Genomic DNA, 15,172 nt, shown 5'->3' on the forward strand with positions numbered 1-15,172 from the left:
ATGTTTTGTTCAAATCGTCTCTCTAGTGGCTTACCAACCTGATGCCTTTCCAACGCTATTTCGCTATTTCATCGCTGGGTCGTCTTACAAAATAACAAGTCCACTGTTGTAGGCTTAATGTGCAGAGAGTATGGCTTGCGCAAGTGCCATGTGGCAGCTTGGTTTTCCAGTGCTGTAGCTGATTCCTGATTTCCTTTGCCATGATACAATACGCTTTGCAGCCAGGCTGATGATGCTATGTGAGCTTCTTTTTTTGTTTTTTCTTTTTTTTTTACCCACCCCCTCATCTCAAATGTTTGCCAGTCATATTGCTAATACATGTATATTTTTGTTTTTATTTTGGGGACAGCAATTCATATGCTTTTATTTCAAATCGTACAGCTGGATTTTGGCACATCGAGGCTTAAATGGTAGAATCGTTTTTGTTTGCAACCAAAATGTGCTATGTATTTTATGCTTCAGTGAATACTGGTTTGATTTTCTTGAGCTCCTGCTGATGCTTCTCATATCATTTTCTCCCCATGGCAGCCAACCTTCTGATCATCCCCATATCTCTTGAGTTTTCATTAATCTAACCTTTATTAGAAGTTCATAAACTATTTTTTTATTGTTAAAACAGGACACATAAGTAGATAAGGTAATGATAATCCATACACTTGCTCTTTCAGAGATGGTTGAATTTTATTATTTTTCCCCAAGTCTTTTCCAGATAACTACATTTAGCTATAATGACCACAGTGAAATACCTTGGACCTTAAAACACAAGTGGGACAATAAAGCCTTTTGGATTGTTAAATAAATAAATACTAAAACGTGTTATCTCATTTCTTCAGAGCACCTCTAAAGTCAATACTAGCCAATGCTTTACCAGTTGGTCATGTTTCAAGGAATGAGGTGATGACCATGGGAAAAAAGTTATTTCAATAGTTGACTCTTTTGAAAAATTTGTTACTCACTTCTCCCCTGCCTTTTCCCATATCAACAGTATAATTCAGATTTTCTTATATCTGTCGTAAGACTAAGTAATTATTAGAAATTTAAAATTTTAAATATGTGATAGAAATTGGCTTGTATATCATTAAGTCATATCACGTAAAATTGATAGCAAATATTTACTTAGATTTCTGAAATTTAATCTCAGATGAATTCTAAAAATTTATGCCAGTAACCTGTGGATGCCTAAAGAATTGGTCCTGACATTTGTTGATCAAGTTAACTGAAACTATTAACACTATATCATTGTGCATTACTTGGCCTTCTGCCCATAGCTTACCAATTCATTTTTAAATGACAAAACCAATGAAAATGTTCAGTAGAAATCAATTCGTATCTATATTTAGTCCTTACTATATATCCTTCTGTACCCTAACATTAGCTACTTATTCAATATTTGAATTTTGTTTCTTCTATAATACACATCACATAATTCTTTTAGGAGAGACTGAAAAACAAAAAAAGAGAAAAGAGTATCCAGAAGTATACTGTTTTTACAATTCCTTTGCACATTAATTTACAACCAGAGTTCATTTTAGTAATAGTACACATATATCTCAGTCCTGACCTTTTCATATTGATTTTTACATGGGTAGCATGCTTGCATGTTCCATATTTTTCTTTTTATTCTACCATTCACTTGTCATTTCAAAATATAATTTTAAGCTTATTTCCTGAACGCTCTTGCCTATTATTCGTTTAAAAATCAACCCGATTACTTCAGATTTACTTACAGCCTCGAAGATGGAGTTCCATGATCAGCAGGAATTGACTCCCTCTGCAGCTGAGCCTTTAGACAAGAAGGAAAAGGAGTCAGAGAAGCAAAGTAAGCCTGGTGAAGACCTTAAACATGCTGCCTTAGTTTCTCAACCAGAGACAACTAAACCTTATCCTGATGAAAAGGACATGCAAGGCACAGAAGAAGAAAAGGCACCCCTAGCTTTGTTTGGGCACACTCTTGTTGCCAACCTGGAAGACATGAAACAGAAGACAGAACCAAGCCTTGTAGTACCTGGCATTGACCTCCCTAAAGAGCCTCTAACTCCAAAAGAACAAAAAGACTGGTTCATCGAAATGCCGACAGAAGCAAAAAAGGATGAGTGGGGTTTAGTTGCTCCAGTATCTCCTGGCCCGCTGACTCCCATGAGGGAAAAAGACGTATTTGATGATATTCCAAAATGGGAAGGGAAACAATTTGATTCTCCCATGCCAAGTCCCTTTCAAGGTGGAAGCTTCACTCTTCCTTTAGATGTCATGAAGAGTGAAATAGTTACAGAAACATCACCCTTCGCCCCTGCCTTTTTACAGCCAGATGACAAAAAATCTCTGCAACAAACCAGTGGCCCAGCTACTGCCAAAGATAGTTCTGAAATTGAAGAGCCCCATAAGGATAAACCTGACAAAATGGCAGAAGTACCACCCTCAGAGGCAATGACTTTACCCAAAGATACTCACATTCCAGTTGTAGAAGAACATGTTATGGGAAAAGTCTTAGAGGAAGAAAAGGAGGCCATAAAACAGACTATGCAGCAAAAAGATATTTTCACCCCCAGTGGACAGGAACCTACACTTACTGAAAAGGAACCTGAGCTGAAGCTTGAAGAAAAAATCACCATTTCTGACAAAGAAGCGGTTCCAAAAGAGACTAGACCCCCAAAACTTGCAGATGAAGAAACAGGCATAATCCAGACCTCCACAGAGCACACTTTCTCAGAACAGAAAGGCCACGAGCCTACCACAGATATGTTGAAACAGGACTCATTCCCTGTAAGTTTGGAGCAAGCAGTTACAGATTCAGCTGTGACCTCTAAAACACTGGAGAAAGCCATGACTGAACCATCTGCATTAATTGAAAAAAGCTCAATTCAGGAACTTTTTGATATGAGAGTCGATGACAAAGATAAGATTGAAGGAGTTGGAGCTGCAACATCAGCTGAACTTGACATGCCATTTTATGAAGATAAATCAGGAATGTCCAAGTATTTTGAAACATCTGCCTTGAAAGAAGAAGCAACAAAAAGCATTCAGCCAGGCAGTGATTACTATGAACTGAGTGACACTAGAGAAAGTGTCCATGAGTCTATTGATACCATGTCTCCCATGCATAAAAATGGTGACAAGGAATTTCAAACAGGAAAAGAATCCCAGCCCAGTCCTCCAGCACAGGAAGCAGGTTACAGCACTCTTGCACAGACTTATCCATCTGACTTACCTGAAGAACCCAGTTCTCCTCAAGAAAGAATGTTCACTATTGATCCAAAAGTGTATGGAGAGAAAAGGGACCTCCACAGTAAGAATAAGGATGATTTGACCCTTAGCAGGAGTTTAGGACTTGGTGGTCGGTCTGCAATCGAACAAAGAAGCATGTCAATCAATTTGCCCATGTCTTGCCTAGATTCCATAGCCCTTGGATTTAACTTTGGTCGGGGACATGATCTTTCTCCTCTGGCTTCCGATATTCTAACCAACACTAGTGGAAGTATGGATGAAGGGGATGATTACCTTCCAGCCACCACACCTGCACTGGAGAAAGCCCCTTGCTTCCCTGTAGAAGGCAAAGAGGAAGAACAGATGGAGAAAGTAAAAGTTACTGGAGAAGAAAATACTCAAGTGGAGACAACATGTGAGTCTCCTTTCCTAGCCAAAGACTTTTACAAAAATGGTACTGTCATGGCACCTGACCTGCCTGAAATGCTAGATCTGGCAGGCACAAGGTCAAGATTGGCTTCTGTGAGTGCAGATGCTGAGGTCGCCAGGAGGAAATCAGTCCCATCAGAGACTGTGGTTGAGGATAGTCGTACTGGCTTACCCCCAGTAACTGATGAAAACCATGTCATTGCAAAAACAGACAGTCAGCTCGAAGACCTGGGCTACTGTGTGTTCAATAAATACACGGTCCCATTGCCATCACCTGTTCAAGACAGTGAGAACTTATCAGGGGAGAGTGGTTCCTTTTATGAAGGCACTGATGATAAAGTTCGAAGAGATTTGGCCACAGACCTTTCATTGATTGAAGTGAAACTGGCAGCAGCTGGAAGAGTCAAAGATGAGTTCAGTGTAGACAAAGAAGCATCCCTGCCTATCTCTGGTGACAAATCAGGACTGAGTAAGGAGTTTGACCAAGAGAGGAAAGCTAGTGATAGGCTGGATACTGTACTAGAAAAGAGTGAAGAACATGCTGATTCAAAAGAACATGCCAAGAAAACTGAAGAGGCTGGTGATAAAGTGGAAACATTTGGATTAGGAGTAACCTACGAACAAGCTTTGGCCAAAGATTTGTCAATACCAACAGATGCATCCTCTGAGAAGGCAGCAAAGGGTCTTAGTTCAGTGCCAGAGGTAGCTGAGGTAGAACCATCAAAAAAAGCAGAACAAGGTCTGGATTTTGCTGCCAACAAGGCTGTCCAGGGTCAAATAGATGTTAAAATTAGTGACTTTGGACAGATGGCTTCAGGGCTAAACATAGATGCTAGAAGGGCAACAGAGCTAAAACTTGAGGCTACACAGGACATGACTCCCTCATCCAAAGCACCACAGGAGGCAGATGCATTTATGGGTGTTGAGCCTGGCCACATGAAAGAAGGCACCAAAGTTAGTGAGACAGAAGTCAAAGAGAAAGTGGCAAAGCCTGACTTGGTGCACCAGGAGGCTGTAGACAAGGAGGAGTCCTATGAGTCTAGTGGTGAGCATGAAAGTCTCACCATGGAGTCCCTGAAAGCTGATGAGGGCAAGAAGGAAACATCTCCCGAATCATCTCTAATTCAAGATGAGATTGCCATCAAATTGTCAGTGGAAATACCTTGCCCACCTACTGTTTCAGAGGCTGATTTAGCTACAGATGAGAGAGCTGATGTCCAGATGGAATTTATTCAAGGGCCAAAAGAAGAAAGCAAAGAGACCCCAGATATATCCATCACACCTTCTGATGTTGCAGAGCCAGTGCATGAAGCAATCGTATCTGAACCAGCAGAGGTTCAGAGTGAGGAAGAAGAGATAGAAGCCCAGGGAGAATATGATAAACTGCTCTTCCGCTCAGATACCCTTCAGATTACTGACTTGGGTGCCTCAGGTGCCAGGGAGGAATTTGTGGAGACCTGCCCAGGTGAACACAAAGGAGTGATTGAGTCCGTTGTGACCATCGAGGATGATTTCATCACTGTAGTGCAAACCACAACTGATGAAGGGGAGTCAGGGTCCCACAGTGTGCGTTTTGCAGCCCTAGACCAGCCTGAGGTGGAAAGGAGACCATCCCCTCATGACGAAGAAGAGTTCGAAGTAGAAGAGGCAGCTGAAGCCCAGGCAGAACCCAAAGATGGTTCTCCGGAAGCTCCAGCTTCCCCTGAGAGAGAAGAGGTTGCACTTTCTGAATATAAGACAGAAACCTATGACGATTACAAAGACGAGACCACCATTGATGACTCCATCATGGATGCTGACAGCCTCTGGGTGGACACTCAAGGTGTGCATTATTATTATTATTATTTTTTAGTTTTCTACTCCCAACTCAAATACAATAACTTATGGGAATTTTTTTCATTTAAATATTTAAAAATACCTCTTTATCTCTTTATTTTGCATTTTGTTAAATATATAAAGGATTTTGTACACTTGTTACTAATGTTTTCACTGTTGTTGTTGTTGTCATGATTTGCTTTGATCCACAGATGATGATAGGAGCATCATGACAGAACAGTTAGAAACTATTCCTAAAGAGGAGAAAGCTGAAAAGGAAGCTCGGAGATCATCTCTTGAGAAACATAGAAAAGAAAAGCCTTTTAAAACTGGGAGAGGCAGAATTTCCACTCCTGAAAGAAAAGTAGCTAAAAAGGAACCTAGCACAGTCTCCAGAGATGAAGTGAGAAGGAAAAAAGGTTCATTTAACAATCACTTCTTTGAAAATGTTTTTGAAGTAATTCATTATTACTTTTTTGCAGAAAAACTGCCTAACAGTGGTAACTAATTATTTATAAAATTTTGTTCGGTTTTGCTCCAAGTGTTTATTTTTTCCTGATGGTATGCTTTTTGTGTTTTCTTATTCATAGCAGTTTATAAGAAGGCTGAACTTGCTAAAAAAACAGAAGTTCAGGCCCACTCTCCCTCCAGGAAATTCATTTTAAAACCTGCTATCAAATATACTAGACCAACTCATCTCTCCTGTGTTAAGCGGAAAACCACAGGTGACTGTTCAATTCTGCAATGTGACTGGCAAACATAGACATGTATTTTTTTTTTATCTCATTACTGTAGCAGCTTCTTCATTTTGTTTTTCTTCCAAGAATTTCAGCAGTCATGAACAATTTTGCTATTAAGTGTCTTGTATCATTATTCTTTTTCCCCCTTCCTTACAGAAAAGGTCATGACCATCTGTTTCTTTGTCATGCTCAGACATAACAGTGCGTGATTGTATCTTGGCATTGTGCTCTAGTGTCACGTTCTGGGGATTCCTATTTTCATTCTGTGTGTTTGGTTAGACGATGGCGATGAATTTAACCGTGGTATGCATTCTCATTATTTTGCATATTTATCTCTTTCATGCTTAAACTCATAAATATTTGTCCTATTTTCTACATTGTTACTGCCAAATCTGTTACTGATGTTGATGAATTTATTGAAAACCACTAAGAATATGTAGTGATTTAGATATTGAAAATGAAAAGCAAGCCAGGAAGTGAAATTGTGGTTTGCAAAATTACTTTGCTTTTGCTGAAAAAAAAAAAAGAAAACAAATTTTTCTGGTAATTATTTCAGATTTTATTCCTCATATCCAAAATTAGCAAGGTTTTTACTTTACTGAGCTACACCTCTCAGCTGATATTTTTGTCATGGGGACTTTCTTAAATATGTTGGATCCAAACTGTTTGACTTTTCTGTAGAATTCAGTATTCAAAAATTCTAAGATAAAACTCGCCCTTTTAAGGAGGATTTTAAGTTAGAAATAAACTTCAATTTATTTTTATTTTGCTACCTACTTATTTCTCTTCTTCAAATACGTTTTTCCTAAGTTTATAAAACTGGTAAAACAAAGGAATGAAACATGTTGGAAACCATCATAAAAACCCCTACAAGTATCTGTAATGCCAACTTTTTTCTAAATTTCAGTGAAAAGTATTTATTTTATATGTTTAAGTATAATAGGATAATCTTACCTTACAGTATATTTTATTTTAGCATTTATTAAGTGGCATGCTTGTAGTCTACAAAATAACAGATTGCTAAATAAGAAAGGAATATTTTTCTTTCCATTGTACATCATCAATGCTTCTATATAAATCTGTGGATGATTTTAAAAGTTCAGAGGAACATTAGCCTTTGTGAGAAACAGAAAATCAAGGTAACTGATGTTTTCATTTTAGCCATTGAAAATTCCAAGTATTTTGTATTTGTGTTCTTCATCTAGAAATCATATCATGTGCTTTCCTTCAAAAATAAGTATCTAAGGCAGGATTTGAAAGTGGAAGGTTTATATATACACACACCTTGTTAAAGCTTTAGGGTGAAGAATATCTCTGAAGCTAGAAGTTAGGAATTAACATGATATACCTCAGTTCATTTTCTCAGGTTTTTAGCTTCATTAAACTTAATAGCAATTAATAGCTTCATTAAACTTAATAGCAAAATTGCTTGGGCAAGCAGAATCTCCTGATTTAGCATGAAAACTCTATAACCTACCTGAAAGGATGAAAGATATCATCAGGACTGTGGAACTTTAGATAAAATGTAAAATGGTTTGTTTACATGTCATTGGTATTCAATTGACCGCATTGAAAGTAAATTGTGTTTTTATTAATTCTTTAAAAGAAATTTAAAATCTTTGGACTAATTAAGATTTTCCTTTATTCTGGTCTAATGTTAAGATACTTTAGGAGAAAGCATGTATCAGATATAGGTGTCATTGGTTTGAAGCAAGCTATACACGTCACAAGAATTTGAGTTATGTTACAGAGGTAGTAAGAAGGCATTGTTTTTACCGCTTCCTTAAAAACAATGAGTCCTAGAATCTGAATAATCTCACTAGCTAGACCAACATGACATAAAGCATGTTGCAGACAGTTACTATTTTTGTGTTAGAACTGTACATGTCATAAAAGTACCTTTTTGAAACTTATTCAGAGGGCTTATAAGGATACATATTTTTTTTTCTGAGGGTTTCTATTTTATGAATGAAAATTAAGGAGGAATAAACACACAAGCTTGATTATTTTATTTTCTAAGCCCAGTTTTCAAATGTAGATGGTTTTCCAAACCACAAAGGATTGTTTTAAATCATGAGAGCTAAGCCAACACAGGTAAGTCATCACCCAAAATATGCTAGAGATAATGGAGTTTAAAATTGAAACCAGAAGCATAAAACAGCAGCAAGAGAAACAACAGTAACAGATGTGGTAATAATTTCTTACAGGAAGTGCATGTGTAGAACATGTTCTGTATTTACTGAACTTAAATTTTCTCTCGTGTTTTCTGTTCTTGACAAGCTATTTTTCTTCCTTCTCGTGGCATTTTCACATCAAACAAGTGTGTCGTTCATGTTGTGAAATGAAGGGGTGCAAAGGGAAAGGGGTTGACTTATGACAGTTTGAAATGTAAAATGCCAAAATATCTATTGGTATGCCAGTGGCTTCCAGAACAAGAAGAGGGTTTGGAAATCTCTGTGAGCCCTCTTCTATGTATCATGCAAACCCCAGAAACCAATCAGCATCCTTTTTCTTAAATTTTGCAAACTTCACATTGCTATTCTGTAATTTCTGTTCTAAAGGATCTATACATATACTCTAGTGACTCAAAGGTATGTTGGTAACCCATAGAAAAATTATGTGGTGTGCTTACCTGTGCTTTGGTAGACAATGGATTATATGAATTAGCACACACTATAGTTGGAGCCACATGCTATGTTACTGTTATTCAGGTTTCGTGAATTACTGAATTTGAGTCTCAAAATAAGCAAACTTTTGCTTTGCATTAGTCTTTTGACACAACAGAATATCCTAAAGGTATTTAAATGTGCATTTATGAGTTTTTAGCCACTGAGTTTGGGGTTGTTTGTCTTTTATTTTCAACAGCAGCAGGTGGGGAATCAGCTGTGGCTCCCAGTGTATTTAAACAGGCAAAGGACAAAGTCTCTGTGAGTAAAATAAGTTTTTCCTTGTTCTTCATTTGAAGTTCCTTTGGTATTAGTTGCAACATTGGAATAACTTTTGATATTGTTTAGACATTTACTCTTAAAAGTCATTTTAAATAGTTTGCTCACCCAGAAGATTCTCCGTGGCATCCAGGCATGGAAGGATGAATGTCTTCTGGGATGGCATATGATGGTAATTGGTGAGGACGCAACTGGACTGCCTCCTTACTAGTAAGACAAAAACATATAAAGCAGCACAATGATATGGCAAAAATAAGGAAGCCGAACTTATTTACTTTTTATAAAATCAAATTAAACCATATAATCAATAGTAACTATATTTTATAATATACTTTCATTGTTTTTGTTACAAAATAAAATCTGACCAAATGAAGCAATGTACACAAGCAAAAATAAGTGAAAATCAATTATAATCTCCTTATCATAAAGGTAAATAAAGTTACCATTTTGATATAAAATTTTAAATTTTTTCTATACATTTATAGGCTTAACGACAAAAATGAGAACACCATGTGTCAATGTTTAAATTAAACAGTAAATGTACTTCCATGTCATTGAACATTTTGTAATAGTTTTAATGACTACATAATACTGCATTTTATTTCTTTGCAATGATATACTTAATCAATTTCCTATTGTTTGACATTTAAACTTTTGTTGGTACCGTTATTTTAACAATATTACTTTAGAGAACTTTTTGGCTAAGTTCAGTTCAGAAATGCATTTGTATGCCATTTCCTTCAGATAATTTTCTACTAGTGAAATTATTGCAAGAAAAATGTTCATATTTAAAGTTTTTGTTTCATATTGCCAAATTGCCCTCTGTAAAGTTTCTACCTACTTACACATTCTGTTTAAGAAGAGTGTTCATATTCATTATTATTACTACATATTTTATATTGCTCTACATTTGCCAAATTATGGAGATGGCATATATTATTTAAAAATTTATTTTGGTTATATTAATGGTGTTTAACTTCTTCATATGTTTATAAATCTTTTCTAATTTTTTCCTGTGAAATTTATTTTTATATTATTAACTATATTTTAATGACTAAAACCAACATAAAGTATTTTTACTCCTTTATGACTGAAATAAAAAAATTAAAAGGCTAGTAATGAAATCCTAAAATTGGAACAACTAATTTGAATTAATTAGTAACTATAACAATGTTCTGAGTCTGAGGAAACACATAATATGTAAGTCACAATTCTTAGTTTACCTTTCTAAAAATCAATACGATTTTGACTTCCACTTTTATTTATTATAAAAAGTAGTGATTCATTTCCTATGACAGGCAAATCTTTGATCTTGAACTTGAGGGGTTTTAGATTGGTAAAGGATGATACTTGATTTTTATACAAATGTTTCAGATACATTCCTGAACATATGGCAAGCAACAGAATTCATTTATTGCTTTGGTAAATATTAGGCTTTATTATAAACGCAATGTGATTTCAAGATTTGTATTTCTTTACCTTCTGTTTCCAAACTAATGATTTATGGTGGTTAACCATAGGGCTATGAAACAGACCATGTTCAAATCTGGAACAACTATTAGTTATATGACCCTTTTCTTCCTATTTCTTAATTTTCTAAAAATAAAGGGAGAGGACAAAATTCCTGTATCATGAGTTAGTTATAAAAATTAAATGTAATAATGCTATAAAACAGTATGCAGTATAATGCTTAGAACATAGCATTCATTTAATAAATGATAATAGTTGTTAGTTATTATTTTAATTAACTGAACAGTGGAAGTTTTCAGGAGCAAATATAGAAAACAAGTCTGAGATTTCCTCCTTCAGGTTGACATTATTTGGAACATTTTTAGGAAATTTTTAAGCCCCTTGGTCTTTGCGTAACTCAGTAGATTCAGCACTTGGAACAGAACTATATGCATTGTCTGACAGAAAACAAACTTCTTTGTTTCTGAATACCCATCTTGTCTTTCTGAAGAAGAATTAGTCCTTCAGTCTCTCTTTTTTTCTCATTTATTAGCTTTTTTCTTCCTAATACCATATCCTTGTCCTATAAGTTTTCTAAAACCCTGAGTACCTTTTTTTTGATTTAGCACTTATATTCAGTATATCCATCAGAACAGTTCTCTGATTTTTTTGTCATTGTATCCTCTTTTTAATTCACTTTTTTTAACTTAATTTTTTTCTGTGGGTACATAGTAGGTGTATATATTTATGGGATGACTGTGATTATTTTTTTAAATTGCTCTTTATTAGGAACCAGACCCATCCATAATCCTGCATTTCACTTGGTTTTTCTGTTTGTTTGTTTGTTTAGTATTAATAGTTGTCTTTCTTAACTACAAGCAATCCAATTAATTTTTATCTTTTATATCACACTTTTGAAACTCACTCCTTTGTGGGTAGGATCAATCAAAAAAGAATGACTTGTCCTGACCCAATTGCACTTCCCACTCAAGATACTGGGTCCATGAAACAAGAAGTGATTTGTACAGTCTAAATATTTATGTCTCTGTTGTAGCTACAGAGGTTAAAACTTGATGTAAAATCTCAATTTTATCTGTCATTTTTATAACAGCTAAATCAAATTAATTATTTGAAGATAAGAATCTCCTTGGCTTTGTTGTACTTGTCTATATTTTTGTCACCCATGAGACATATGGCATCCGGCATAGCTTTCTCCAAAAGCCATACATTCTTCCAAATTATAGTTGCAGACAGTCTCCCCAGGGGTTATCAACACCTGTAAATTAAGTTGTGATTTTTATTGGCAATCTTTTCAGTCCTGACTTTCCTTTTTAGAATTCATAACACATCATGCAGACTATAGTCTTTGCATAAAAATGTTATTAGTTCTATGGTATACCTTAGTCTACAGTATGTGTTTTACTTATAAAATGAACTAATTATATATAAACTCTGAAAATTTTCTGTTGAAGTCAATTTAGATTACCTGAAAATAAATTTTGTCAATCTTTAAAAATACGTTTTTTATTATTAAGCCTCAAATATACCTTGTTCTAAAATTCTTGAAGCATGATTAAGATATGGATTATATGTGCACCTTAAAGGCTGAGTTTATTAAAGGAATAATTCCAGCAGATTGGATATTGGAAGATATTTCCAAATGTGGATAATAAAACTTATGAATTAATTAGAGACTCTATACATAGACTCCAAAAATAATATTTTATCTACATTATCCTTAAATGAGAGAACTAGTATAGAATCATTTTTTAAAAAAACAAAATTTAATCACTCAGCATTGTTTTTCAAACCAGCAAAAAGAGTTTGGCTAGTTGTCACTTGTAACTTCTTTCTATATTAAGGCTTATTCTATTAAAAATAAAAAAAGAGAGAGAGAGACTTGCTTTGGTCTCAGGATTTCAAAGAGCTGATTCCTTTATATCTAAGCAATATTATTATTTCTTCTGTCCTTCCTTCCATCCATCTATCCACCCACTCATTCATCATTTATTCAAAAATTATCCATTGGTATCTACTATGTACCAAACATAAACAATCACATTTGGAAGTAAAGAAGAGCAAATAACATGGATAGCTGTTCTAGACCTGGTTAATATAAAATAAAATGATTTAGCATTATTTTTGTGTTTTATTTGTATAACAGATTATTTTATTTTATTTTTAATCAGGTTGTCCCTGTGCAGGCTTGTTACAAGGGTATATTACGCGATGCTGAGGTTTGGGCTTATATTGATTCCATCACCCAAATAGTGAACATAGTTCCCAATAGGAAGTTTTTCAATCCTTCCCCCACTTTTGGAGTCCCCAGTGTCTACTGTTGCCATCTTTGTGTCCGTGTGTATCCAGTGTTTAGCTCCCACTTATCAATGAGAACATGCGATATTTGGTTTTGTTACAACAGACATTTTTATATGAGTATTATTAAGTTAGTTTTGGCTTAAAAGAGCTGTTCAATGAAAATCTCTTCTCATCTAAATACACATCTCTATCATTGATTATAACCATTTATCATGTGTTCTTATTAAAAAGACTTTGAGTTTCTTATACATTTAATCTTCTTTTATTATTTTCCTTTTACTTCATAGTTTGGTTTATTTTGTGCTTTTGTTTGTTTTCTTTCATGGCTAGAATTCTACCTTGTCAAAGATTCCTGCTTTACAGGGTAGCACAAAGTCCCCAAGATACAGCTCAGCCTGCCCTAGCACGACTAAAAGGGCTACATTTTCTGACAGTTTATTAATACAGTCCACCTCAGCAGGCTCCACAGACCGTTTGCCATACTCAAAATCAGGGAACAAGGTAAGATAGCAGGTCAATAAAAGGTGCAGAAAGAAATAGAATTTGGGAGAAGGTTATGTTATAGAAAATAATTCAGGAAATGTATTAAAGCAGATACTTTACATTCTGAAGTGTTTGACACATAAACCATAGGCCCTTTTAAAACAAATACAAATTAAAAATTTTGATAAACAGGGCCGGGCGTGGTGGCTCACACCTGTAATCCCAGCACTTTGGGAGGCCGAGGCGGGTGGATCACGAGGTCGAGAGATCGAGACCATCCTGGTCAAAATGGTGAAACCCCGTCTCTACTAAAAATACAAAAAATTAGCTGGGCATGGTGGCGCGTGCCTGTAATCCCAGCTACTGAGGAGGCTGAGGCAGGAGAATTGCCTGAACCCAGGAGGCGGAGGTTGCGGTGAGCCGAGATTGCGCCATTGCACTCCAGCCTGGGTAAGAAGAGCGAAACTCCGACTCAAAAAAAAAAAAAAAAATTTTTTTTGATAAACAGTACACGTATTTTTTAAATGTAGAAAATATGTCTTTTTCTAGATATACTACCCATTATTAATTTATGGTTTGATTATCTGGTAAAATATCAAATGCAAACTAATAACAAAATATATTCTCATATATTATATATAACATTGTATAGAACAATAATAACAAATTATATCGTATAGACTATAATAGACAATTCAAACTTAATATCGTATACACCAGGGTTTAATACTGTATCTGCCACCTACCAACTCAATTATCTTGAAACAATTACATGAACTTATTAAACCTGTTTCTTCAGACAGCTTTATAATATGCATCATGTTTTGTGATGAGAATGAAATAATAAGTGGATGTAAACTATAGAGAGTTCCTGTCACATACATGCACAATATATGGTAGTAGTCATTGTTAGAAATATTATGCATGCAGTGAGCTACCCTCAGTCCTTTCTGATTAATATATTATCATGCGAATGAAGATTTTTCAGTAAAATTAGTAATTTGCTGAAGATTGCTTGAGTACATTTATTTTACCCATATTATCATTTAGAACTTAAACTTCACATTGTTTTCAGAGTTCCAAAATAACATATTTTTATAAAATACCTAGGCAAATATGTATTCTTCCTAAGTTGTAAAGTAGAAATACTTGTAAATATGTGAAATCCAGTAATCTGTATTAAAAGAAATTCATCTATCAGCACAGGAGGAAAAATAGCAAAATCAGTATCACTTTGCATAAATTAAAGAGTTGCAAGAACCCAATGTCCTTTTGTTTTCTCCAATCAGGATGGAGTAACCAAGAGCCCAGAAAAGCGCTCTTCTCTCCCAAGACCGTCCTCCATTCTTCCTCCTCGCCGAGGTGTTTCAGGAGACAGAGATGAGAATTCCTTCTCTCTCAACAGTTCTATCTCTTCTTCAGCACGACGGACCACCAGTAGGTTTATTTTGATTTGACTTCCTTTTTAAGCACTTTTTAAACCCTTTAAGTGGAATAGCACTTATATTTAAATTTGTAAAAATAAAACATGCATTAAGACTAGATTATATTTTCCCTAAGAATCAGACAATCCAGAATGTAGATGGCCACAAAATAGCTGTTTGAGTAAAAACAATAGATGGAGAAAATGATAACATATCACCCTATTATCTAAGACTGAGATAAAGTTATTTTCTAAGAATATATTTTCTTTTTTGCTTCAAATTTATTGTAGAAAGAAAATTCTAAAGAACTAATCAATGTAGAAAACCAATAGTCAAGGATTTTAAAAATATATGTCTATAAGAGCTT

At 35.1% G+C, this 15,172-nt stretch overlaps 1 protein-coding gene across 35 annotated transcripts in view; it reads left to right on the plus strand.

The window, feature by feature from the left end:
* The window catches only part of MAP2 (microtubule associated protein 2), a 303,522-nt gene that overhangs the window by 260,461 nt on the left and 27,889 nt on the right, over window positions 1–15,172 (plus strand). For 9 of the 35 annotated variants that reach the window (XM_037745067.1, XM_037745075.1, XM_037745077.1 and 6 more), the window contains 5 exons: window positions 1,718–5,452; window positions 5,658–5,864; window positions 6,036–6,170; window positions 9,051–9,112; window positions 14,671–14,818. In XM_037745067.1, the coding sequence (XP_037600995.1) occupies window positions 1,718–5,452; window positions 5,658–5,864; window positions 6,036–6,170; window positions 9,051–9,112; window positions 14,671–14,818 (4,287 nt within the window). Of the gene's footprint in view, window positions 1–1,717; window positions 5,453–5,657; window positions 5,865–6,035; window positions 6,171–9,050; window positions 9,113–12,768; window positions 12,817–13,228; window positions 13,400–14,670; window positions 14,819–15,172 lie in introns of all 35 variants that reach the window. The other 26 variants (XM_037745066.1, XM_037745068.1, XM_037745069.1 and 23 more) reach the window with 8 other exon arrangements.

The sequence above is a fragment of the Cebus imitator genome, unplaced genomic scaffold, assembly GCF_001604975.1.
Source record: "Cebus imitator isolate Cc_AM_T3 unplaced genomic scaffold, Cebus_imitator-1.0 Scaffold191, whole genome shotgun sequence".
Lineage (NCBI taxonomy): Eukaryota > Metazoa > Chordata > Mammalia > Primates > Cebidae > Cebus > Cebus imitator.